The sequence below is a fragment of the Pan troglodytes genome, chromosome 11 (assembly GCF_028858775.2).
Source record: "Pan troglodytes isolate AG18354 chromosome 11, NHGRI_mPanTro3-v2.0_pri, whole genome shotgun sequence".
Taxonomy (NCBI): Eukaryota; Metazoa; Chordata; class Mammalia; order Primates; family Hominidae; genus Pan; species Pan troglodytes.
In genome coordinates this window covers 45,391,192-45,417,326 of record NC_072409.2, presented here as the reverse complement: position 1 = coordinate 45,417,326, position 26,135 = coordinate 45,391,192, and the positions used below count along the sequence as shown (strand labels likewise).

Sequence of the window (26,135 nt, the reverse complement as noted above, 5' to 3'; positions counted from 1 at the left end):
TGTGGGCAGCTCTCGTTCCTCACCTGTGCCATCCCTCTTGCAGTTCAACAGCATGATCCTTTACTGTGTGCCCAAGCTGCGGCTCATGGGCCAGAAGTTCAGCGTCCGGGAGAAGATGGACATCTCAGGCCTCCAGGTGGGTGAGCTCCTCCATCTCAAACCTGTTCCCCTGGAAGGGGCACTGAGCAGGACTGGGGACACCAGGCTCTGGCCGCTGAGGCACTCACCTCTGTGCAGCCTGGCACCCCTACCTGCTTTTCCAAGCCATAGACCCTATCTGTGACCAAGGCATTGTCTCAGTCCTGGTGCCCCAGGCTGGAAGGGCAGGATTCCACCCTTCTCTGCTTGGCCCACCTGCCACGTTGCTGCCAACTCCCCTTTCTGCAGAGCCTTGGAGGATGCAGGGGGCAGTAGGGATGGCACCAGGACCTGGACTGAATCCTGTCACCTGTGAGACTGGGACTCGGGGCCCTATTTACAAACCCAAACATGAAGCCCAGGGTTGCAGGGAGCAATCCTGGCTGGGGCGGGGGCCTGCTTCCCTTGCCTGGTTCCTGGGTCCCGAGCTCTTTCCTGTCCTCCTGCACCGGAGCTGGGGGAGGGTTCCAGGCAGATCTGTAGCATGGTCCAGAATGACCTTCTTTTTTTTTTTTTTTTTTTTTTTTTTTTTTTTGAGACGGAGTCTCGCTCTGTCGCCCAGGCTGGAGTGCAATGGCATGATCGTGGCTCACTGCAACCTCCACCTCCTGGGTTCAAGGGATTCTCCTGCCTCACCCTCCTGTGTAGCTGCGATTACAGGTGCGTGCCACCACACCCAGCTAATTTTTGTATTTTTAGTAGAGAAGGGGTTTTGCCATGTTTGCCAGGCTGGTCTCGAACTCCTGACCTCGTGATCCACCCGCCTTGGCCTCCCAAAGTGCTGGGATTACAGGCATGAGCCACCGCACCCAGCCTAGTTAGTCATTATTTTTAATGGTATTTCTTAACCTGGAGTGCAATGGCGTGATCTCGGCTCACTGCGACCTCCACCTCCTAGGTTCAAGGGATTCTCCTGCTTCACCCTCCAGAATAGCTGTGATTACAGGTGCGCGCCACCACGCCCAGCTAATTTTTGTATTTTTAGTAGAGACGGGGTTTCACCATGTGGTCAGGCTGGTCTCAAACTCCTGACCTCGTGATCCACCCGCCTCGGCCTCCCAAAGTGCTGGGATTACAGGCGTCAGCCACCGTGCCCAGCCATGACCGATTTTTTGTAGAGAAACACTAGAAAAGTGGTTTCTTCTAACTACTATAAAAAGCTGGGCACGTAGTTTTGCTGGCTCACGCCTACAATCCTAGTACTTTGGGAGGCTGAGGTAGGAGGATCACTTGAACCCAGGAGTTCGGGACCAGCCTGGGCAATGTAGTGAAACCGTGTCTCTATAAAAAATAAAAAATTAGCCAGGCATGGTGGCGCACATCTCTATTCCCAGCTACTTGGGAGGCTGAGGTGGGAGAATTGCTTGAGCCCAGGAGGTCAAGGCTGCAGTGAGCTATGATTGTGCCACTCACAGTGCTCCAGCTTGGCTGACAGGACAAGACCCTGTCTCAAAAATAATTTTAAAAATAATAATGAAACAACCTTAAAAAAAGGTATTTTCTCTAGTTAGTGTTTTTTTTCTTAACCTGAATTCAGAGAATTTCAAGGTAAGAAGGGATTTTTGGTGGCATTAAGCAAATGATTACATATTTTGATTTAGCAAATATTTTTGGAGCACCCATTAATTCAAAGCCCTCCCTACAGGGGACAGGGACCCATTCCAGTCCCCCAACTACCCCACTGGAATGAGACATGGAACAGGCGTGAGCTACTGCGCCCGGCCATGGTCTCTGTGGTCTTATCCTGATGGAAGAGGATGGAATCTGTGGCTGTGGTTCTATGAAGAAGTGACCCCATTTTCATTAGTTCTGGGCACACATTGTCCTATTTACATCTCTAATCTCAGGGCGCACCTGCTCAGGGGCTCAGACTCTGCAGGGTGGCTAAGGCCATCCTTGCTCTTCTCATCAGATCCCTTTCCATCCTAAGGGGACGTGGCTGCTGTGGCGGGCAGTGCCCAGTGGTGCCTGTGGGGAATGGCTTGGCTTCAAGGAGGATGGATGGGGCGACATGGGGAGGATGCCTGACGGGCTGGGTGTCGGGGGGGTGGGTTTGGTCAGCAGAGTTCCAAGCACAGAAGATGAGCGGTCCTAGCTGTGTCTGAGCAGGATGGGAGGCCCGCTGTCCCTGATGGACCAGCTCATGTAGCAGCCACGCTGACCTGAGCCTCTGCACCCCTCTCCCTGCAGAACTGTGGGGCTGCAGGCTCACCTCTGTTACCTCCTTGGGGAAACACTTCTAAGTCAGAAAACATGAGGCCGGAGCTAAAATGACCAGCTTAGGTTTGCTTTGTTCTTTGTTCTTGCCCCTTCAGGTGCAGGATATCGTCAAGCCAAACACAGCACATACATTCATCATAACGGGAAGAAAAAGGTCCCTGGAGCTGCAGACGCGGTACGGAGCGGGCTGTTTCTAGTGAATGTCTTTGACCTCATGTCTTCTTTTTCTAAACTGGTTAACCTTGTAATATATTTTTATTTATGCATGGCTTAAAATTTAAAAGTACTGTTACTGAAGCACCAGGGTTCTGTCTAGGTCCTGCGCTTGCTGCACAGAAAGCCAATCACTGAGATGATTATTGCCAAGGAAGAAGCTTTAATTGGCCGAGGAGATGGGAACTCAGTCTCAAATCCATCTCCCTGACCAACTAAAACTAGGGGCATACACAGCAGGGAATAAATGTAACAATGTGTAAGAAAACAGGAACTAGGGAGGGGCAAGGAAGCAATCATGATGAATAAAGGGTCTGGGCATCTCATTGTCTGGATGTGGTGACCTGGTGAGTTTCAGTCCCTTGATGGTTTTTTTGAGAGGCCTGAAGGTGTTTTCTGAGGAAGGAACTCAGATAAAACAAATGTTAACTTTCAAGCTTTAAGACCAGAAGGGTCAATTTGTATGTTTATCAGATAAACTATCTATGGGACTCGGGGCGGTTTCAGTACCAAGGGAAGTTGATGAAAATTAAGCCTCTGCCCACCTCCTGTTCAGCAGGCCCAGCACATTCTTAGTCCTCTCTTGAGTATCCTAGGATTTTCTTTTCTTTTTTTTGAGACGGAGTTTCGCTCTTGTTGCCCAGGCTGGAGTGCAGTGGCACAATCTCGGCTCACTGCAACCTCCACCTCCCAGGTTCAAGTGATTCTCCTGCCTCAGCCTCCTGGGTAGTTGGGATTACAGGCACCCGCCACCACGCCAGGCTAATTTTTTGTTTGAGTGAAAACCCAACGGGGTTTCACCATGTTGCCCAGGCTGATCTCGAACTCTTGACCTCAGGTGATCCACACCCCCTCGGCCTCCCAAAGTGCTGGGATTACAGGTGTGAGCCACCGTGCCCAGCCCCTTCTAGGATTTTCTATGCACATGCACATATATCTATGTTTTAAATCACAGATGGCTGTTTACTGTATAACCTGTCCTGCACCTTGCTTTTTCACTTAATTTGTCAAGAATCATCCCATATCTGCACACCATTCCTAAAGCAACATAATTTTCCATTATGATCATTAGCTAGTTCCCACTGACGAGGACCTGCGCTCCTCCCGAACCTGGCCATCACAAATGCTGCTGCAAGCAGTGTCCTTGTTTTTAGGTGTTTCTGCATATGTGTAATTGTAGCCGTCAGATTGCTGACATAGATTTGCTGGTCACAGGGTAGTGCATCTGTTTGAAATGTTGGTGGCTGTTGTCACACTACCCTTTAAGGTGATGTCAGGCTGTGCTCTGACTAGCCATACATGGGAGTTCTGTTCTCCCACACCCTACCAACAGTGGGATCTTCATAATGACCCATTATGGTCCAAGGAGGCATTGAGTTACAGCCACTGCAGAGGGCTCCACATGGCTCACCTGGCCCCACCAGGCCGCGAGTGTTTTGAGGCCCTTGGGGCCAATCTTCCAATCCTTGATCTGCGTTGACAAGCCAGTGCGTGGCTCGGGTGTGCTGCAGGGTTGAGAGAGGGCTGGTCATTTAGAGTCAGTATCCAAGACTGGATTAATACAAGACCGTTTTGGTTTTTTAGGACAGAGGAAGAGAAGAAAGAATGGATTCAGGTGAAGCTTCTAAAGTTGTAAAGTAACCAAATGACCAAGTGATTGAGCAGTAAGGCCATTCATGTTGGGTCAGAGGGTGGGGGCCCTGGCCTCCGGGACTGCTGGCCCTGTGCTGTACCCTGCAGGGATGCAGTGACCACACTGTGCCTTCATAAGCAGCTTCAGATGCCACAAGCCCTTCAACCCATTCATTTCTTTGAGGGCCCCCAAATAAACATGAGCGGGCCTGGTGGAGTCACAGGCCAGGTTCCCCGCTCAGGGTGGATCTCCTCAATCTGGACAGCTCCAAGGGGAGACCACATCATTGGTAGGGGGGAAGGGAGATGGCCAGTGGCCTGGGCATTGTTCTGGGAACGCCAAGGCCCGTCGTCGGGACAGAGGCAGGCGCGTCCCTCCTGTGGGTAGCATCCTCCCATGCCCCTTTATAGTCCTCACTGTTGTGTTGCTGTGTCCAGATCATCCAGGCCACCATCGAGAAGCACAAACAGAACAGCGAGACCTTCAAGGCTTTTGGTGGCGCCTTCAGCCAGGATGAGGACCCCAGCCTCTCTCCAGACATGCCTGTGAGTCAGTGGCCCGGGGTGCAGAGGGACCTCCAGGGGACGGGCTACCTGTGGAGAGCAGAAGGCACTGGCATCTGGGTGGGCAGCTTGACCTCCAGGCTTTCCTCCTGCTACACCAGGGACCAGGACAGCGGGCACTCCCTTGTGTTAAAAGAAAAACTTAAGACAAATTAAATTTAACAATTTAATTGAGCAAACAACTATTTGTGGATGGGATAGCACCCACCCCCTACAACCCCTGAGACCAGAATAGGTCCAGAGAGCCTCCTGTGCTGCTGTGTGGTCGGAGAGGATTTATGGACAGAAAAAGGAAAGTGAGGCACAGAAACAGCTGGGTTGGTTACAGTTCCGCGTTTGCCTTATTTGAACATGGTTTGAACAGTCGGCCACCTTTCCATGGCAGCTTTAGGCTGAACTTAATTTCACCCCTACCCACCCTCCACTAAGTGCCGCTGCAGCCTGCTGGGCCCCAGGCCCGTGGTCAGCGCCCAGCTGGGCGGGAAAGCAGGATGTGGGCGTGGAGGAAGCGCTCCTTCATGACCTGTTTGGTTGTCTGGTGCCTTCTGCACAGCATCCTACACACCAAGGTATGTTACATCATCCCCACAGAAACCGAGTCTGAGGAGCTCTGTGACGTCCCCAGGCCATGGGTGGTGGAACTGGCATCACAGGGCTGTGGTGCACTGCCCGCATACCACTCTGTCTGGTCTAGCACAGCCCATGACTGCAGACACCTTTCTGTGTTTGTATTTCCCTCCCAGTGCCCCCGTGACCTGGGAGATGGTGGCTCAGAGCCCCTTGAGGGAAGCAATAGGAGCATCTCACTCCCCATCCTCACGTGGAGCTGCCCCAAGGGCCCAGGGGGATTTCACATGGAGACTTAGGCTGGGAAAGAGGTGGGGCTGCAGGGTCCTTGCCGAGAAGCCTGGCCAGGGAGTCAGGGCTGCAGCCCCAGGGCCAATCCCCGGCCATTTCTCCTCCCGGGGCTTCCCTGGAGTCAGGGAGAGAGGATTGGGTGAGGAGGCCGATCTCTGCCCGCTGCGAGGAAGGCCCTGGAGTCACTGGCCCTGGACAAGGCATAGGGGTTGGAAGTGTAGCAAGGACATATCCAGGGAGGCACCCAGGAGAGACGGTGCCCTGAACCCTATGCCAGGCCCTCTGCTCCAGCCTTCACGGGGGCACCAGGCATGACTCAGAGTGAGGGTGCCCCAACTCTCGCCGCCTGACCCAGACCTCGCAGGCCTGAATCCCAACTCCAGGCTGGTTCTGCCCTCCCTACCACCTCCAGGGGTCTGCCTGGCACAGCCCACCTCCCCCATATCCACTTCATATTTGTATCAAGTCCGCTAGGTTTTTTCTGCTTTCTGCATTTACTTTGCAAGAACTTTGCACCATCCAGAAAGAAAGAGTCCTGGGACTGCCTTGAGTGGAGGTGACCTGGGAATGTGAGACACTGAGCCTGGCTGTCCTTAAGTCTGGCCAAGCCCTTTCTGTTCAGAGGCTGAGCCCAGAGCCTCACTGTGCTGAGAAAGTCGGGGAGCTGCAGAGACCCCACAAGGAACCCTGGAGGATGAGAGAGAACCCAAAGGGACCCTCCTTACTCACTGGGTGACTTGGTGTAAATTAGAGCCCCTGAATAGGGCGGGCCAGAGGGAGGCATCACCCACCAGCCACCCACCTCACTGGGAGATGCTCCTTCTAGGAGAGGCCTCCAGCTCAGGCCAGGCCCAGGGAGGGAGCAGCTTCCCCAGAGGCACAGCAAATCCTAGGCCTGGGAATTCTGCTCCCGAGCCTGCCCTCAATGCACAGAGGTGCTGGGGGCTTCAGGAACTGTCCCCCCGCTGCACAGTGGCTGCGTGGCCCTGGAATCTCCTCTCACTCGGCCTCTGTGTCCCTTCCAGATCACGAGCACCAGCCCTGTGGAGCCTGTGGTAACCACCGAAGGCAGTTCGGGTGCAGCAGGGGTAAGTGCCCCATGCTCAGCGGTCAGCAGGGGTGAAAGGCAGAGCAGGGGGTCAGACCAGGATGACCTATAGGGAAGATGGAGAGGGAGGGTCAGACCAGGGCTCCCTGGAGGCGGAGGGCTGAGGGGCCAGTCTGCCCTGCTCACTGTGACTGGGGGCCTGGGTGTGCGGAGGTGAAGCTATGTCTGAGTCCAGGCACTGATGAATTGTGTGGTCACTGCAGGGGACTCTGTAAGGTGGGCACGCAGAGGCCTGTCAGTGTGGGGATGTCCATTACCTGGTTGGAGGTGGTCACACAGCTGGGCACACGTGAGAATCTTCTGAGCTCCAAGTGAACATTTATGCTCTTAACATGTGTGAATCGTCCCATAAAGCATGTATTAACAGTGCAAGGTCCTTAGGAGGCTCGGTAATGCAGAGGACTGCTTAGTTCTTCACCCTAAGCAGCGGCCAGGGAGGCCTAAGCCTCCCTGCCTCTCCCCGTCTGTGTTCTCGTGTGCCTTATGGCAGCCAGCCCACAAGGGTGCTGCTCCGGCCAGGCAGACTGTGTCCACGCGCCCGCCTGCCAGGGTATAGGGAACTGGGATAAGGCCTGCCTCCCTCCGTTTAATCTGGGAAGTTAAAGAGGATGAGGGCCGAGAGCATCTGTACCTGGAGCCATCATCATTGGTGCCCAGGCCTGGCACTCACCAACGCTGACAGCAACATCACCGTAGAGCACCCCGATGTGGCTGCTGTGCCCAGATGCAGGAGGGTGGTTCTCCAGGTGCCTCGCCTCACCCCATGCTGTGCAGGCCCAGGAATGACATGGCCCCAGATGGCTGCCCTAGCCCCATCCAAGACGGGTCTTTCCAGGTGGGCTGGCCGCTGGCTGCCCCCTCCCATGACCTGAGCTTTACCAGGCCCCACCCATCATGATCTGGGCTGGCCAGGCACTGGGAAACCATGAAGAAACTCAGGAGGCCTCGGGAAAGATGTAGTGCTTCAGGGGCACGACAGAGTGTGGAGGCGTGGGGGGCTTGCACATACATCCCAACGGGCAAGAGGAGAGACCCCAGATTCACAAAGCGCAGCCACCTGGCCTCTGCAGAGCAGACAGGCACCCTGCAGGGACATCTTATTAACACTGAAACGAGGAAGTCTGACACGGGGTGGGCAGCTTGGGGGAAAGTGGTGCCCTGGCCTCCTAGGAGAGAATCTCCTCTCACTTGTCTCTTCTTGTGTCTGGCCTCACCCAGCTTCCTGGCCACCCTCCCCTGAGATGCCCTGGGTTCCCCTTGCCCTGCTAGGCCCCAGGGCCTTGACACCTGCTGTTTGCTCTGTCCAAGTCTATGAAGCCCTGTAGCCTGCCCCGGGGGACCCTGATAAAAATGTCTCAATGACAGGAACCCGCCCATCGGCAACTTTTTTTTTTTTTTTTTTTTGAGACGGAGTCTCGCTCTGTCGCCCAGGCCGGAGTGCGGTGGCACAATCTCAGCTCACTGCAACCTCCACTTCCCAGGTTCAAGTGATCCTCCTGCCTCAGCCTCCCCAGTAGCTGGGACTACAGGCACGTGCAACCATGCCCAGCTAATTTTTTGTATTTTTAGTAGAGACGGGGTTTCACCATGTTGGCCAGGATGGTCTCAATCTCTTGACCTTGTGATCCGCCCGCCTCAGCTGGGATTACAGGCGTGAGCCACCATGCCCAGCCTATGATGGGAATCCGCCCGTCAGCAACTTTTTGTATTGCCCAACAGTAAGTGTGAGGCTGGCTGTGCCCCAGACTCACAGAGCTCTTTAGGCCCTTTTCTGGAGCATTTAGGAAAGTTATGAAAAGCAATGTGTACTCATAGTGTGAGTGCAGCCACAGAAGCTTGAGCTGCCCACAGTGGACACACAATCGTAGGGTCACAGTGGGGACGTGACAGCCCACACCCATGGGTATGAGGCACTGCCTGATCAGCCCCACTGCCTGGCATCCCACAGCCAGGGCAGACATCCCTGACAGTTTCCATGGTGATGCCCTGGCACAGAGCACTGCCTCCCACACACACAGCTCACATAAGGTATGAACTTGGCTGGCCTCTGCCTGATGACCCTCCATGTCCAGCCCCGGGCCCTGGGCCAGGCTTATGGAGACATCCGTGGTCACAGTCCTGCCGCAGAGGCATCAAGGCTCAGTGAGAGCCACCTGTCGTTTGTGAATGCGTCTGTCCTTGGTGTGAGCCCATACGACATGGAGAGGCACCTTCAGTGTCTTGGGTAGGCAAGGAAGCAGAAGTGGGTGGAGGCCACGTGCTGAGGGATGCCCTGGGTGGGCAGGACCTGGGCGGGTTGTAGGAACAGCAGGAGCCCAGGCCTGGCTGAGGGGATCCACACAGGGCGTCTGAGTGTGGGACAGGGTCCTGGGGAGTCTAACCCCGGGTTGGTGCCCGGACAGGAGAATGTTCTAGCTGGAAGAACCTGCAAGGCCATTGTTTAAAATGTTTTAACTTGTGGGAAGACACAGCTTGGAGATGGCCTTGGAGCAGGGCTTTGAGCAAATGCCGCCTCTTGAGCCTCACTTGGCTCTGGGCAGAGAGATCAGAGAAGCTGTCAGGCGCTGCTGGCCACACAGGCAATGCCCCTATTGGCCGCCTGCCTCCGTCACAGGCGAGAAGGTAACTGGGGCTCAGGGCCTCAGTCAGTGTCCGGGCATCTGCTGGACCAGGCTGTGGCCAGCAGACCCGCTGTGCCTCGATGGGTGCGCCCAGCTGGGTGGACAGCACCGCCTGCCCCACTCCCTTTATTTCCCCTGGCCCAGGGTTCAGCTGCCTCAGATTCTGCAGCAGCCTGGGGAGCCAGGTACTCAGGGTCACAATTCCAGTTCCGGTCTCTTGTCTCTGTCCCTTACCCACACCAAGCCAGAGCTGGGCCCACGACAGACCACCAAACAACCACAGACCTCAGCTCCAGCCCAGGGCCTCCCTACGAACAGTGGATGTGGCCTGGCCTGGCCCTGTGTTCCTCACTGGTGTCTTCCTGTGAGCAAAAACAGCAGAGTTGAGACTAGGGTAGGAGCTGGGACAGCTCAGTGTCTGTGTCAAGCTGCACAGGGTGAATGTGGTGTGATGGAGGTGAGCTCAGTGTGCGTTTTACAAAGCACTCAAAAGCAAGTTCATTCTCTCATCAACAACAGTGATTTTTGCTACAGTATACCAAACTTCAACTTACTTCCTGAGCCCAATTTCTTCAGTGGTATAGTCCCTGTAAGCCCCTTTCCTAGGAGAAGCTACACCCAAGCCAGGAAGTTTTGCAAGGGGCCTTGCAGAATTCAAAGCCTTCCCTGATGGGCAAGCGTGGAGTTGCTCTTAACAGAAACACAAAATGTCAGAATCCAAAAGGTCTCTTAGGGCCTCAGACCCACCATGGGTGACACACGAACCCCTCCAAGGAGCCAGCGAGGCATCTAAGGGCACCCTTGACAGGCCAGTGCCAGGGCCTCTTCTCAGGCACTGCCCCTCCTGGGACGAGGCCACGCCCTGTGTCCACCCTCGGGGCTCCAGGGCAGGGCTGGAGCAGAGGCATCAGGCCTCAGCCTGGCCACCCTCCTGTTGGAATAGCCCCAGGCAGTGCCTGCGCCTCACAGTCTGTGTCCCCTGCTGGGTCATTTCCAGCAGCTGATGAAACTGACTCGGTTTCATCAGGGCCACTTACTGGGCTCCAATTCTGTGTAACTCAGCTGTGCCCCCAGTTCCTGGATGTGCAGCTCAATTTGCTCAAGAAAAAATGCTGGAGGGGGCAGCCCCGTTGGCCCTTGGTGGAGACCACTTTCTGGGTCAACGCTGGTGTGTTTTGGGCGCTTTGGGGGTGAAGTCACTCAGTCAGATACTGAGGAAGCCACAGTTCTCCATCTTCCTGGAGAGACTTGGGCCCAGCTTTTCTGATATCCCGACATCCACAACGAAAACCTGAACTCCCTTCTTTGGGTCAACCTGTGTGGTAACTTCATTCACAAAGGGGCGTGTGCATGGCCGAGAGACCATCCCTCGCTACTCAGGTGGGCCTCTTGCCTCTCAGCTACTGCGTCATGCCTACAAATTCAGCCACACCTTGATGATGGGAGCTGGAGGGTTGGCCTCAACAGGCTGTGGACCTCAGCTCCATGGGAGCTGGTGCAGGGCCAGGACCCACCCCAAGTGCTCAGCTCAGCTCCATAGCTGGGAAGATTTGCCAGATAAAGGAAGCCAGTGGGACTCCCGGCACTGCCTCAGCCCTGAGCCACACTCGCTGCTTCCAGAATTGTCCTCTGTCCCTTCACTGGGACCCGGTCCCACTGGTCCTCAGAGGCCAAGCTCTTGCTGTGCACCCAGCCCCGCAGGTACCTGTCCTCCCACATGGTTGTTCTTTGCTCCTTCAGCCCCTGCTGCCCCCTGCCCCATGGGCACGCCCTGTGTTGTTCTCAGCTACCATGCAGTGCTGCCCCTGGGTGCCGTGGCCAGGGTCCCCCTTCCGGGGTCAAGAGCAGGCAGTTCTGGGCTGAGGTGCACATCGGGGCTGCCCTTCCACTAATCACTCCCACTTCCCAGCCTCTCTGGGTGCCCACCTGGAGAAGAGGTTTTTGCCGCCAGGTCAGTGATGCCCATTCCCCACCTAGTGTGCTTGGAGCCCCCACTGTGGTCTTGGGTGTGAGAGAAACTGCAGAGGGAGCCCAGGCAGCCTCACCTGTGTCTTTGGAGCAAGGCCCATTCAACAGAGGTGCCGGGGGCTGCAGCACAGCGAGTGAGAGTCCCTGTCACCCTCAAGCCAGCCCTGCCCTTGGGCTCCTGTGCCAAGCAGGACAGGTGCTGGGGGGACCTGCAGGTGGGCCAATGAACGGGGACCACAAACCAGGCCACACAGCTGGAAGTGCCCGGCCAGAATTTGCACAGAGGCACTGGTGTCAGTTTGTTGGGGCTGCCAGAACAAAATACTACCTGAGGCTGAAGTCTGAGATCAAGGTGTGGGTAGGGTTGGTTTATCCTGAGGCCTCACCTTGGCTTGGAGATGTCAGTTTCCTCCTTGTTTCCACACATGGTCTTCCCTCTGTGTCTCTCTGTCCTCATCTCTTCTTATAAAGACACCAGTAAGATTGAATCAGGGCCCAACCTAAGACCTCATTTTAACTTAATGTCTCTTTAAAGGCCCTGTCTCCAAATATAGTCACATTCAGAGTTACTGGGAATTATATTTTCAACATACGAATTTGGGGGGACATAGTTCAGCCCATCATAGCCTCCAATGCTTATGCCCAATCTGAGCCACCCCTTTCTTGCTTCTTCACCCCCAACCAGTTCAGTTCATCTTTTTCTTTTTTTTTCTTTTTTTTTTTTTTTTTTGAGTTGGGATCTTGCTGTGCTCTCCAGGCTGGAGTGCAGTGGTGTGATCACAACTCACTGTAGCCTTGACCTCCCAGGCTCAAGCGATCCTCCTACCTAAGCCCCCCAAATATCTGGGACTACAGGCACGTGCCACCACATCAGCTAATTTTTTGGATTTTTGTTGAGACGGGGGTCTCACTATGTTGCCCAGATTGGTCTCGAACTTCTGGCCTCAAGCAACCCTCCCGCCTCAGCCTCCCAAAGTGCTGGAATTCCATGTGCGAGCCACTGCGCCTGGCCCTCCTTCTCCTTAAACCTGAAGAGTTTATGTTAAACTTTTTTTAAGCGTATGTTGTTTAGCATTTTCCTAAGGCAGTTTTGGACCCATACAAGTGGGGATAACCGCAATGAGTATCCCTCCCCAGCTCCAGAAACCTCAGCCTGGTGCTGTTCTTATGGCCCCTCAGCCCCTAGCCCCGACACACACACACACACACACACGCGCGCGCGCGCACACACACACACACGCACACACACACACACACCCCTATTTTCTGTAATATTTTAAAGCATATCCCAGACCTCTTTTTATTCTGCTCAGCTACAGTAATGGTAAGCTTATTTTAGGTAGTTTTCTTTTAAACAGGAAAAAAAAAAAAAAGAAAGAAAAACACCTGCAGGCTTCAGTTTCCCTGACTGGAGAGGTTGAGATAAACATTTCTAGTGGCAGTTCCAGCTCTGACATCCTGGGGAACTCGATACATATCTTTGCCTTTTCCTAAAGTCTTCTTAACAGTGGTTTCTGCACCCATAACAAAGTGTCTCAAGGGAGGCACCTCCTCCCCAGAGAGGAAATGCTGGGTGTGGACCAAGCTTCAAAAGCCCAGGAAGTTATTTCATCAAATGATGGGGCCTTTCCAGGGGTTGCAGGCTATTGTAACAGGAAACGGTAATTAGCAACTTGCCAAACGCAGTCGGGGTTTTATGTAATGTGATGAGGCTTACGACCCAGGGACCAGTCACCCATCCCATTTTACAGGTGAGGAAACTGAGGCTCAGAAAGAAGAGGTGAGTCATCCAGGGTTGCAGGGCTGACAGGAGGCAGGAGACTGGGGTCTCTCCACCTGGCACTGTTCATAATCAGACAGGGAAACCAAGGCTGGACTGGGCAGCCCCAGGCTACACCTGCTCCAGCCTCCACACCACCCTCCTCTGTAGGCAGTTCAGGCACAGGAGACAGAGGAGGGTACAGCCCCTGACCCTGGCCTCAGCTCTTCATGGCTTCCTCACATGTCCTCACAGTTTTTTTTTTGTTTTTTTTTTTTTTTTTTGAGACAGAGTCTCGCTCTATAGCCCAGGCTGGGGTGCAATGGCGGGATCTCAGTTCACTGCATCACTGCAACCAACCTCCACCTCCTGGGTTGAAGCAATTCTCCTGCCTCAGCCTCCCGAGTAGCTGGGATTACAGGCACCCACTACCACTACCATGCCCGGCTATTTTTTGTATATTTTTTAGTAGAGGTGGAGTTTCACCATGTTGGCCAGGCTGGTCTCAAACTCCTGACCTCAAGTGATCTGCCCACCTCAGCATCCCAAAGTGCTGGGATTACAGGCATGAGCCACTGCGTCCAGCCTCCCCCTAAAATGTTGCCATGCTTGTCTGCACACTCAGGCATGTGGGTGCACACCTATATTCATCCATGTGGCGTGCCTGGAGGGTGTGGCCCGCGGTGCCCAGTATAGAGCAGGCGCATGGCCACACGGCTCCAGTTGCAGACAGGGATGCCCCCGTCCCCAGGGCTGCAGGCCATGGCTGTGCTGCCCACTGCCCACCCTAGTAAGTGCTGTGTTCCTCCAGCTGTGGCTCCTTTCAATAGTTTCTCAGATGCACCAGATAAAGTCATTGGCCAAGTTGTTCCAAACATGAAGATCTTGATCCACTTAAAATCTTTACTCGGTGCCATGGGCACAGGCAGCCGCTGGGAGGTGAGGGAGGGAAGAGAGACGTGGCTGACTTGGCTCTTCACTTCATTCCCTTCTGCATGTTCCACTTTTTGCCTTGAGCCTGTGTGGCTTTTACAGTCACGAGAGCTGCCACTCCACTGCCGTGTGGGGTAGGGTGCACACATGATTCAGAAGCTGATGGCATCTATTTGCCTCCTTATAGCTCGAGCCCAGAAAACTATCCTCTAAGACCAGACGTGACAAGGAGAAGCAGAGCTGTAAGAGCTGTGGTGAGACCTTCAACTCCATCACCAAGAGGAGGCATCACTGCAAGCTGTGCGGGGCGGTGAGTCCCGGGAGAGGGGGACAGGGACAGGAGGCCACCCTGTCCTCTGCTCTGACAGAGCAGCTGAGTCCTCACCAGCAGCACACCAGCCATGCACACCAGCCCTGCACGGAAGGGCTTCCTGATCCTGGCTCATGGATATAGATACCCTTGAGTGCAAAACTGTCCTGTCCGAAGTAGAATCAAATCACTTTTCTCTGGTCAGCTCTGATGTTCAACAAACACTACTTGTGGTTGAAAAAGTGCTGGATTTGGAACCAGAGAACCCCTAGCTGGGTGACCTTGAGAACACAGAGATGATAGTCCTCATTCCTTGCAAGGTGTATTGGAGACGGGTGAAGGGTATGGCTGTGCTGGAAGCTCCTACTGCTGGCCTTTGCCCCAGCGCTCCAGTGGTGCTGAAGGCCTGGTGGGCCCATGTGATGAGGCAATGCCTCCGACTGGCGCCCCAGCTGCACACCATCTCCATTCCCCTCACTCCAAAGCCCTTTCTCCTGAGAATGGAGAAAATTCAATGCTTAATGTTGAATGTAAAAGTATCCCTGAGGAAGGAACTGATCATTTAAGTATCTTTAGGTTAAGAGATTAAAGTTGAATCTGTGTTAGCAACTGGATCTCAGCACAGAATGCTTTGGAGGTGTTTTTCCAAAGGGCACCAGCAACCTGTGCCTGAAGCGGTTGATGTTGCTTGTCATACCTTTGCCACATGGCGGGGGGGCAGCAGGGGGAGGGGAATAAGTAGATGAGTCCTTGGAAGGATGGATGATGGATGGGTGGGTGGGTAGAAGGATGGATGAATGGATGAGTGGTTGGAGAGGTGGGTGAATCAATAGGTAGATGGATGCGTGGATGGATGGATGAGGGGATGGATGGATAGGTGGGTAGTTAGATAAATGGCATATGGAAGTATGAATGGAAGTGGATATATAGGAAGTATAAATGGATGACTGGAGAATTGATGGATGGATGGATGGATGAACAGACGAATAGTTGGATGGCATACAGAAGTATGGATGGATGGGTGGATAGATGAATGGTTGGATGGATGGATGAATGAATGAGTGGATAATGAATGGGTGGATGGATGGATGGATGGGTGGATGAAGGGATGATGGATGGATGGATGATGGATGGATGAATGTATGGTAGAGGATGGATGGGCAGGCAAGTGGGAAATGTGATCTGTGCCTCTTAAAGAACTCTCAGTTTGGGGCCCAGTTTGTACTCTAGAATTGGGGGATTTAACTCAAACCTGGTTTCCCCATCAGACCTGAGGAGAGAATCTGTTGCTTTAAGAGCCATCCTCAGAATACATGCCCAGGTCCCTGCTCAGCTCCAGGCTTCAGGCTTTGTGACTACTCAGGATCAGAAGCTGCAGCCTCCATTAATCTTCCTTGGAGTGAGCGTCCTCATGGCCAACCTGGACTTCCCCAGCAGAGGTGGCTCGGTGCCCTCAGTGACATCACTGCATCTCCGTGTCAGCCTGCTGGGGCTTAGCTTGGCTTTCATTGCCTTGGTTTGCCCGGTATTCCTGCTTCCTCACACAAGAAGTGATAGAGAAAAGAGAAATTCCAAAAATAAAATCCTCATAAAAGTAGGACTCCAGAAGAGGGTGCCTTCCATCTACTTAAAAAGAGCAATCTCCCCTCTGCTGTGGCTCCTGAGACCTGCGATATGAGCTCAGTGTTTGAGTGCCATGGTCCCTTAGCAGCCAGTGCCCGCAGGTTTAGGTTCAAACTAGAATTTCCCAAGGTTTGAACAAGGACCTCCAAGTCCTCTGCAACATTCAGTACGTGGGGCAGGATGGAACAGGAGAAGCAGATGCAGAAGTGGGTGTGGGTGGCCCTGAGACAGCAGGAGCCTCTTTGTGCTGGGAAAAGGATCCAGCAGAGGGAGGGAGACCGAGGCAGAGAGAGACAGGACCACCGATGGGATGCAGCTGCAGGGGCCAGAGGAGGGGGCACAAAGGGGTCTGCTGGGAGTGTCCAGGGTAGGAAAAGCTCTGGAAAAGTCACTGAGGAGCACTCCTTGGCTAAATTCCCATGCTCCACCCATGCATCTGAATCACATTCCAGTGTACAGACAGACCATGACAACTTCATCCATTCATCTGCCGATGGACACGGGTTGCTTCCAGCTTTTGGCTGTTGTGAATAACGCTGCTATGGACATGAATGTACAAACATCCCTTCAGATCCTCCTTTCAGTTCTTGTGGGTACATACCCCGAGTGGAACTGTGGCATCATATGGTAACTCTGTGTTTAACATTTTGAGGAACCACCCTACTGCTTCCCACAGAGGCTGCACCAGTTTACTTCCCACCAACAGTGCAAGGATTCCAATTTCTCCACATCCGTGCCAACACTATTTTCTTTTTGTCGCTGTTGTCATTGTTTGTCTGGAAAATAGCCATGCTGAGGGGTGAGAGGTGGTTTCTGGTTATGAATTTGATTTGCATTTCCCTGATGGCCGGTGATGGGGCGTCTTCCCCTGTGCTTGGTGGCTCTTCCCACTCTTCCTCCCATGCACACAAGACTCCTGGACTCTGGACCCTCCAGGACAGGAGGGTGGGTACTAGACGCCCAGCAGGGCCAGCCTTGCTCTCTGCCCTCAGACAGGGATCCCCTCAAGGAGAAGCTCTTATCCCTCGCCACACTGTGTTAAGTCTCCTCCCGCCCACTCCACCTCCCGCCCACTCTACCTCCTCTGGCGTCTTCCTGGATAATCCTCTGTCCCAGGGTGCTGGGGTCACACGTGCCCTCTGTTTGGCAGGTCATCTGTGGGAAGTGCTCCGAGTTCAAGGCCGAGAACAGCCGGCAGAGCCGTGTCTGCAGAGATTGTTTCCTGACACAGCCAGTGGCCCCTGAGAGCACAGAGGTGGGTGCTCCCAGCTCCTGCTCCCCTCCTGGTGGCGCGGCAGAGCCTCCAGACACCTGCTCCTGTGCCCCAGCAGCTCCAGCTGCCTCTGCTTTCAGAGTGTCCCTGGGACCAGGATAGATGTGGGTGTGTCTCAGTGGGGCCCCCAGGCTGGGAACACACTCGGAAGATCCCCTGTGTGCACGCTGGCTTCTCGGGACCAGCCAGGGCCAAGGCTTGGGAACCATTTGCATCCAGGAGTTAGATGGGAACAAGTGTCACTCCTAGTCACCTGGTTGGAGGGCATGGATTGAAGCTGCCCTCAAGTCCAGGCCTTGAGGCCCACCTGAGGGGAGATACTGCCCTTCTCTCTGCCTGCCTCACCTCCAGCTGTCAGAGGGTGAGCAGGGCCCTGGAGGCAGGCACCCCCTCCTCCTCCTCCCCGTCCCCTTCTCCTCCTCCTCCTCGTCCCCTTCTCCTCTTCCTCTCCCTCCGCCTCGCTGTCTTTCTCCTTCTCCTCTCCCTCCTCCTCCTGCTCCTTCTCCTCCCCGTACCCTTTTTCTACTCTTCCCTCTCCTTCTCCTCCTCCTTTCTCTCCCTCCTCCTCCCCCTCCCCTTCTCCTCCTCTCTTTCTCTTCCTCTTTTCCTCCTCCACTCCTCTTTCTGAGAGTAGCTGCTGCTTTCCCTGCCTTCCTTCCTCAAGAATACAGTCTATTCTGGGGGGTTGCAGGAAAGCTGAAAAAGAAAACGTGAGTTTCCAGAAAAGCACATCGCCCTTTCTCTCCACTCGACACAGCCTGCAGTTTGCAGTGCCAGCTGCACGTTGGGGTCTCCTGGGAAGCTTCTAGTGTTGATCTCCCTCCTAGAGGCTCAGTGAGGTGATCGGGGGGTCAGTGTGTTTTCAGAGTCCCAGCTGCTCTGACTTACAGCTGTGGTTGGAGCCCTGACCCAGGTCCTTGGTCTAAGAAGTCAAGGATGTAAGTCTATTAGGACTGAGTGTTGAATGGTCTTGATGGTGAAGAAGGACCTTGCACTGCCTACCGAGCTCCCTCATGCCTGCAATTTAAATACCGAGGTGTGTTCTGAGAGCCCCAGGTCCTTGGGGCACGGGCCTCCAGGGCCCTGTAAGGTGGACTCTGGCCTCGAAGGGGGGCCCAGGTCTGAGGGGTCCAGCTCTGGCAGGGGGTGTCTAAGCCATGTCCAAATGGTGGACAGTAGCTCCAACAGTGACATGACAGAGGGAGGGCCTGTGTGTGTGGTGTGTGTGTGTGTGCTGTGTGTGCACGCACGTGCACGTATATGGTGTGTGTAGAACTGACACGCTTGAAGTCCCTGTCCCGTGACCCACCCTCAGGTACTTGCTGTTGGGTTTTCCTATGATTTTGATGTGTCCTGACCCAGCATATGGATGCCCTCCCCTTGGAGGGCCCAGCCTGCAAACCCCAGCTGATACCACACATGCCTATGTCCTGCAGGCTTCTAGTGACCCTTGCAAGCCGGGTGAGGCTGGTCCCAGTCTCTGTGCAGGCCTTGGCCATGTCTCCACAGCCAGCTCCTCCCAAGCAGTGGCCCTGGCCCTACCCCAGCCTCCTCAGAACAGGGGTGACCACTGCAGGGGAGACTGCCCCTAACCTGTGTCTTTGTGTCCCCAGAAGACACCCACTGCAGACCCCCAGCCCAGCCTGCTCTGCGGCCCCCTGCGGCTGTCAGAGAGCGGTGAGACCTGGAGCGAGGTGTGGGCCGCCATCCCCATGTCAGATCCCCAGGTGCTGCACCTGCAGGGAGGCAGCCAGGTACGTGTCCCCACCCCACCAGGCCCTCAGGCCAGCAGCCCAGAGCCTCAGGCCTGAGGCACCCACAGCAGGCCTGTGCCACCAGCTGGGGTCCACCTGCTTGAGCAGTGTTACCTGGGGCCTCAGTTTCCCCAGCAGCGCAGGATTCCCTCTGCTTGCCAGTCACAGGAGACAGAACCTACTGGCACCTGGGTGGACCCCAGAGCCAGCCAGGGTGCAAGGAGGGGTGGGCCAAGGGGGCACAAAGGGTGGCCAGGAGCCACAGAACCTGTCAGGTGAGACTCAGGAACCCACACAGCCCTGGCCTGGCCCCTTGGAGCCCCAGTTGCTACTCTGTCACAGGGGCTGGCCTGTCCTGCCTCGCCTCCCCAGGGGCCAGACAGCCCAAAGAAGGCCATGGAGTCTGGGGGTCTGGTGAGGTGGGCAAGGCATCCCCCTCCCTATATCTCCCTCGGGAAGAACCAGTGGCTGCCCCCACCGACTGTCCTCCTGTTGACAAAAGGCAGTGCAGGCACAGCCACCAGACCCCTCGGGCTCAGCACCTGCCTTGCGTTGCAAGGGTCTGGGAGTGGCCTCCTGGGAGAGGCCCCCATCACTGAGGTGAGCCCGAGGCCGGGAAGCTGTGGCCCCGCTGACCATCTGCTCCTCTGCTGCAGGACGGCCGGCTGCCCCGCACCATCCCTCTCCCCAGCTGCAAACTGAGTGTGCCGGACCCTGAGGAGAGGCTGGACTCGGGGCATGTGTGGAAGCTGCAGTGGGCCAAGCAGTCCTGGTACCTGAGCGCCTCCTCCGCAGAGCTGCAGCAGCGGTGGCTGGAAACCCTAAGCACTGCTGCCCATGGGGACACGGCCCAGGACAGCCCGGGGGCCCTGCAGCTTCAGGTCCCTATGGGCGCAGCTGCTCCGTGAGCTGAGTCTCCCACTGCCCTGCACACCACCACATTGGACCTGTGCTGTCCTGGGAGGTGGTGTTGGAGGCCCCATGAAGAGCGCCCTGGACTGCTGAGGGTGGGCCAACAGCCCAGAGCTCAGGACACTTGGCTTTGGAGGGAAGGAAACTGAGGCCCAGAGAGGGGCAACCACTGGCCAAGGGTCACCCAGCAAGTTTTGGCTAAGAGCCTGGCCTCCAGCCCCAGCAGTATGGCCCAGAGCAGGGGCCAACTGCCAAAGTAACCATCATCCATATGGGCCGTGTGGTGATGCTGGCCTGGAAGGCAGAAAGAGGCAGCATGGGCACTGCCAGGGACAGCCACATCCTGCTGGTCTGCAGCGTGGTCCACCCCGCCTCTGCCCAGCCTGTCTACACCGTGTGAGCTGAATCATGACTTGCTTCCCACCTCCTTTCTCTGTCCTCTCCTGAGGTTCTGCCTGCAGCCCCCAGGAGGTGGGCCTGCCCCATCCTAGCTGGACTCATGGTTCCTAAATAACCACGCTCAGAAGCTCTGCTAGGACTTACCCCAGCCACTGAGTGGCAGGCGCATGAGATTTGTGGCTGTTCCTGATGCTAGTGGCACACAGTGCTTATCTGCATAAATAAACACTGGCCACCAGCAGTGGGCGCAGCCTTGGTGATCTCTCCCCAGCCCCTCAGCAGCGTCCCCCCCCAAGTTGGGCTGGCTGATAAAGGGTTGAGGGACAAGGGTGATGGAATCACATCGGCCACACACCACCTGGAAAGCAGTTCTGCATCTGTTGTCCTGCCAGGGGGTGGGCAGGTGGCAGGTGAAGATGGCCAGGCTCAGAGATGGGGAGGGTGGGGTGCAGGGCACTCAAGATGGTGCCAGTGGGGACCTTGCAAAGGCTACTGGAGGGGGGGTGCTGTTTGCATCAGAGCCCTGAGGGCCTCTGGGAGAGAGTGGGGGAATTTAGGGACCAGTGATTGGGGGTGCTCACTGGTCAGGACCCCTGCCCCTCTAATATCCATATAGCACATGTGGAGACACCTGGGAAGACAAGCAGGGCACCTACCTGGGGGACTGAGAGGGCAGGAGGAAGAGCCAGAAATGGGAGACTGGTCACAGGTGATGGGGGGGACAGGTGAGATGAGAACACAGGTGAGGCGGGGACAGCTGAGATGGGGGCACAGGTGAGGGCACAGGTGAGCTCCCACAAGCTCTAGCTGGGCCATGCTTGGGATGCTGCTGCAGCCACTGCACACGGAGCCCCTGCTGGCTACCTGGGCCTCTGCCACAGTTTCCCACGCTATGCTGGATGTTCTGGTCCCACTTCACACTAAGGAAACTGAGGCTCAGGGATGCTAAACAACCTGCATACTTCCACATTGGACAGTGCCCACCAGGGGGAGAAGGAATCAGACCCTTTCAGCTGCACAGCAGCGTCTCAATCGGCTCCAGCTGCTGCCCAAGGAAGCAGCAAAGCCCCTCACCCAGCTCAGGCTGGAGCAGGGACGGGGTGGAGGAGGCCTCGAGGGGACCCCAGCCCGTTGGCCCTGCCTTCTCCCCTGCAGAGCTGAGCTCTGACCCACATTCATCCCCTACAGAGCAGTGCCAGAGCCGCTCCCTCACACACGTCTACTAAGCATCGGCTGCAGCCCTAATGAGGCCCTTCTTTGAAGGGTCAGGACTCCGTCCTCTGCCTGCTTCAGTAGTTCTATTTCTGCCATCTCACCACAACCCCAGGAAATCCCCACTTGACAGCTGAGGAAACTGAGTCATAGAGAGTCCACCCCCAGAGCCCCACAGCTCCGGAACTGAGCAGGCACCTGGAATTGGCCTGCCGGCCATGGTGAATCCAGCAGGGCAGGTGTCTGCTGGGACCAAAGACTGTGCTGTGGGGTTGCCATGGAGAGTCCCCTAGCCTCGAGCCCTCTCTCTTGCACCCACCAACCTGGCTAGTCCGCTGGGAGGCAGAGACAAGGTCTGTCACCGCAGGCCTGGGGGCAGGGCGTGCCCCCAGACTCTGCCGCCCGCTGCGAGGCCAGTGCTGATGGGAGCTTGTTTGCTGTCATACTGGTGGCTGTAGTCTGTTCCCACTTTTTCCAAAAGAGGAAGCTGAGGCTCAGACAGGGGCAGTGAGAGGCCTCCAGCATGCAGAGCCTGCGTGCTGTGCCCTTACAGAGCTGGCCTTCCTAGGGTCTGTTCCCAGAGACCCCTCCTGCGGGACACCCCAGCAAGGATGCTGCTGGGGAGCTGGCTGCCTGGGCCTGGCCTCTCGCCATACACTGCCCCGCCCCCAGCTCCAGCCCTCCCATCCCACAGCCCAGGGCCTGGGCACACTCCACTGCCCGTCCATGGAGTGGCAGAGCCTGGACACATGCTGGCTGGTCGCATGCTGGCTTTTGGCCTCTTTACCATCCTCCCTCCCCTTTCTCCCCAAGGCCACCCCCCTCCAGAGGCATAGGAGACCATCCCCTGGGTGGGGGGAAGGGAGGCCTGTGGCTGAGTAGGAGGTGGCTCCCGGGGTCTCGGGCCTGAAGAACGTCGAATGGGGCAGCACAGAGTCTGGGGTGTGGGATTACCACACCTGGGATTACCACGGGTGTCAGGGAGGGACTGGGCTGGGGGCCCTTCCGAGGCTCCCCTGCACCACAGCCTGCAGGATGGGGGCTCCTGGTACCAGCCCAGGGCCTGAGGTTGGAGCACACTGGACACCAGAGCAGAAAGGCTTTCACAGGTGCAAGAGCGGGGGCGGGGAGGAGAGAGCAAACCAGGGCGGAGGGGAGGGAGTGTGCTTCTGCCATGGGCAGGTTCCCCACCCGGCACACCCCACCTCACTAGGCCCAGAGCAGGGTGCTGGCTGCAGCCTGGCAGACCTGGAGAAGATGAATGAGCCTCCAGGAGGGCCTGCTGCAAGCCCAGTACTCCCCAGCTGCCTGAGAGGAGAATTATGACTGAGAAGGCGTCTTGGCAATAGTGAAACAGACCCAGAGAAGGAAGTGCACTTTCCCAAGGTCATACAGTGAGTTAGGGACTGTCCAGGATTCCCTCGTTCACTTTTTTTTTTTTTTTTTTTGAGACGGAGTCTCACTCTGTCACCCAGCCTTGGAGTGCAGTGGTGCGATCTCAGCTCAGTGCACCCTCCGCCTCAGCCTCCTGAGTAATTGGGATTACAGGTGTGCACCACCACACCACACCTAGCTAATTTTTGTATTTTTAGTAGAGACGGGGTTTCACCATGTTGGCCAGGCTGGTCCGGAACTCCTGACCTCAGGTGATCTACCCACTTCAGCCTCCCAAAGTGCTGGGATTACAGGCATGAGCCACCGCGTCCAGCCCCTAATTTACTTTTCTTCCATTTGCTCATGCACCAGGTACTGCTAGCAGACTCTCTGGGGGCTCAGCCTGGGCCACCACATAGGGGAGGTGGGCCTCCCAAGTGTCCATCCCATAGGGAAGCAAGTGCACTGAGCATCATTTGGATTTCTGGGACGGGACAAAACACCACCTGTAGCCCCAGCCAGAGTCACACTTTCAGCCCCATCACCAGGCTGCAGCTACCTGGCCTTCAGAACCGCCAGCCTCCTTTCCCCCTGGGGCCTTGGCACATGCTGTTCCCTGGGCCCGGGGGCTCTTCCTGCAGGGCTTTGTGGGCCACCTCCTCAACGCTTACTGTGCTCAGACACCGCCTCTGCAGACAGCCCTCCAGCCTTTCCACTTTTTTGTTTATCCATTTGCTCTCTTGTTTAACCTCTCTTTTCCCACATAGAATAGAAGCTCCGAGAGGGCAGGAAGCAGCCCCTTTAGCAGTGCCTGGCCCACAGTAGGTGCTCAGTGAATACCTGTCCATAGCCTTGGAAAGGCTCAGTGACTCCTGCCTTGCCATAGGGGCCCTGAGCACTTTGGGTCTGGAATCCTCATTTTATAGATGGGAAAGTAGAGGCTGCCTGAGGTCATAAAGGCTCAGTGCTCCCTTGCCTCACTCACCATCCTGGGTCTTGGGGACATCAGAGTCAGCTCCTTCTCAGATAGTTGGTCCTGTTGTAAAGATGGGCACACTAAGACCCAGACAAGCTTCCATGCCCCCAGGACATGGGCAGAGGGAGACTGGGATGCAGGTCAGTCCAATTCCCGCTGTGCCTGCCTCCCACCGTCCCACGGAGGCAGCAGGATCTGCAGTAGGACAGGGCCTCTGAAAAGCCACTAGCCCCCACAAGCCCCAGCCTAAGAGGGCGGCTTACCCCAGAGGCCATAGCCCAGGCCTTCGGGTGGTCCCAGCCCTGCCCTCCCTGCAGCCATGGGGGCCTCCAGAACTCTGTCTTATCACCAGCTGCCCCAGGAGCATCTCCCACTTCCCAGAATCCAAGCCCCTCTGAGCAGCCAGTTCTGGCAGTGAGTGTGCAGGAAGAAGGGTGGGCTCACCTCCCCTTGGGGTTGCTTGCTCTGTTTCTGCCAACAAACTCCCTCTGGACGATCCCTCCAGGGACATCCAGGGAGAGCTTTGGGCCCAGCCGGTGCCTGGGGGCGGCTGCATCATGACCCCACAGCCCATTCCTTCAGGCACCCACCCCAAGACACCGTACTTTCTGGGCCTCAGTAGGCAGGGCCAGCGGCGGTTGGCTCTGAAGCTGAAACACTATGTCCATGCAGGCAGCGCCTGGCACTGGGCAGGTATGGTCCAGGCCCCTCCACCCTTCCCCTCAGGACCTCCCTCTCACGCCAGATTGAAGCAGTCATGGTTCCCCAGGGGCACCTGGTGGTCCCTGCAGCAGCTGGCTGCGACAAGAGGCCAGGCTGCTCCCTGCCCACAACATCATTCACATCGTTACTCTGGGTGAAGGATTCCTCTCCATTTACTGGGGAGAAAACTGAGGTTGGAGAAAGGGAGCCACTGGAAGCCACGGGCTCCAGTGTACCTCCAGTCTACCTCCAGGGTTCCTCCCTCAGTTCCAGGGTTGTTAGATAAACCTGGAGGTCTGGGTGGGCCAAAAAGGGAGGCAGGGCAGGCCGTCGGGGAGCAGCCAGGCCCGCACCCCACATTCTATACATTCTATCCTGGAAAGCAGCCGCTTGGGCCGCCCAGCCCCAGGGCCTACCCTGCTCTCCTCACACTGCCTTGGTGGATTTCTGGGCTTGGTGCCCTGCTCCTAGGTGGGAAGCTCTGACAGAGGCTCCCACAAGCCTCCAGAAGGCTGCAGCTTAGCCAGGATGACAACTGTGTGGTCGGACAGCAGCTACATGCCATCTCCCAGCTGTCAGGCTCCATGGCCCTTGAACCCCTTGTGTACTAAGGCCCCTTCCAGCTGGGCCACAGGAGGTGCAGGCCTTAGTGCTGCCTTGGACGTGAGTGTTCCCGGGGTCCCTGACGGCAGCAGCCTGCCCACTTCCACGCGTCTGTCCTTGCTCCCTTGGGGCCTCCTCCCACCCTGGTTGACGGATGCCCAGTACTGGCCCCAGGCTGGACTCAACCCTCCCTGTCTAGCCAGGGTGGGGCAAACACAAGGCTGTGCCCTGGAGGCTTGGGGACAGCAATGGGTATCATCACCTAAGAGAGAAAGAGCTAGAGGCTGGGTGTGTGTCAGCTGAGCCCCGAATTTCTGGAAAGTCAAGGTGTTTCAGGAAGCAGACTCCACCTCTTGGGATCCTGTGACTTGACCCAAGCCAATCAGCATCCTCATTCCCTTGGCCACAGTGATTGGTCTGCGTGGTCACATGACCCAAGATGGCCTCCCCACCCCTTGATGGCAGGAGGGAGCCTGGCTGCTGAGCTTGGGCAGCCATCTTGGAACTGGAATAGCCTCCCAGTGAGGCCCAAACAGAGGTTGGAGGAAGTCAGATCTCTGGTTTCATCTAGAGTAGTTACATGAGTCAATAAATTTCACGTGGAGTCAGGTTTTCTGCCAACTGCTGTCCCTGTCCACCCAGCCACTATGTTGCAGGGATCAGCCTCTGCTCTCCAAAATTCCTGCCTTGGCCATATTTCCCCCACCCAGCATCCAGGCTTATAGCATCTCTTCCTCTTTTCTGCCGGGGCCAGGCCTGGCCCCCTTGGAGAGCTCAGTCTTCAGTGCCCCAGTGCTGTCCACTATAAATTCTACACAAAACTTCCTCATGAATCTCCATCTCAGAAAGGAAGCTTGGCTTTCCCTTTACCTTATCAAAACTCACGTAAATTATTCACCCCCAGCCAGGCATGGTGGCTCACGCCTGTAATCCCAGCACTTTGGGAGGCCAAGGCAGGCGGATCACCTGAGGTCAGGAGTTTG

The 26,135-nt window shown here is 56.0% G+C and overlaps 1 protein-coding gene across 8 annotated transcripts in view; it reads left to right on the top strand.

Annotated features, from left to right (window-relative positions):
* The window catches only part of FGD3 (FYVE, RhoGEF and PH domain containing 3), an 88,890-nt gene extending 68,364 nt beyond the window's left edge, over positions 1-20,526 (top strand). For 6 of the 8 annotated variants that reach the window (XM_016961151.4, XM_016961149.4, XM_063787674.1 and 3 more), the window contains 9 exons: positions 44-136; positions 2,454-2,533; positions 4,156-4,186; positions 4,642-4,749; positions 6,651-6,713; positions 14,202-14,324; positions 17,098-17,202; positions 18,834-18,974; positions 19,631-20,526. In XM_016961151.4, coding sequence (XP_016816640.1) covers positions 44-136; positions 2,454-2,533; positions 4,156-4,186; positions 4,642-4,749; positions 6,651-6,713; positions 14,202-14,324; positions 17,098-17,202; positions 18,834-18,974; positions 19,631-19,882 — 996 coding nt within the window. In that variant the 3' untranslated portion in view covers positions 19,883-20,526. The remainder of the gene's footprint in view (positions 1-43; positions 137-2,453; positions 2,534-4,155; positions 4,187-4,641; positions 4,750-6,650; positions 6,714-14,201; positions 14,325-17,097; positions 17,203-18,833; positions 18,975-19,630) is intronic. The other 2 variants (XM_063787672.1, XM_016961153.4) reach the window with 1 other exon arrangement.
* Positions 20,527-26,135: the final 5,609 nt, after the last annotated feature.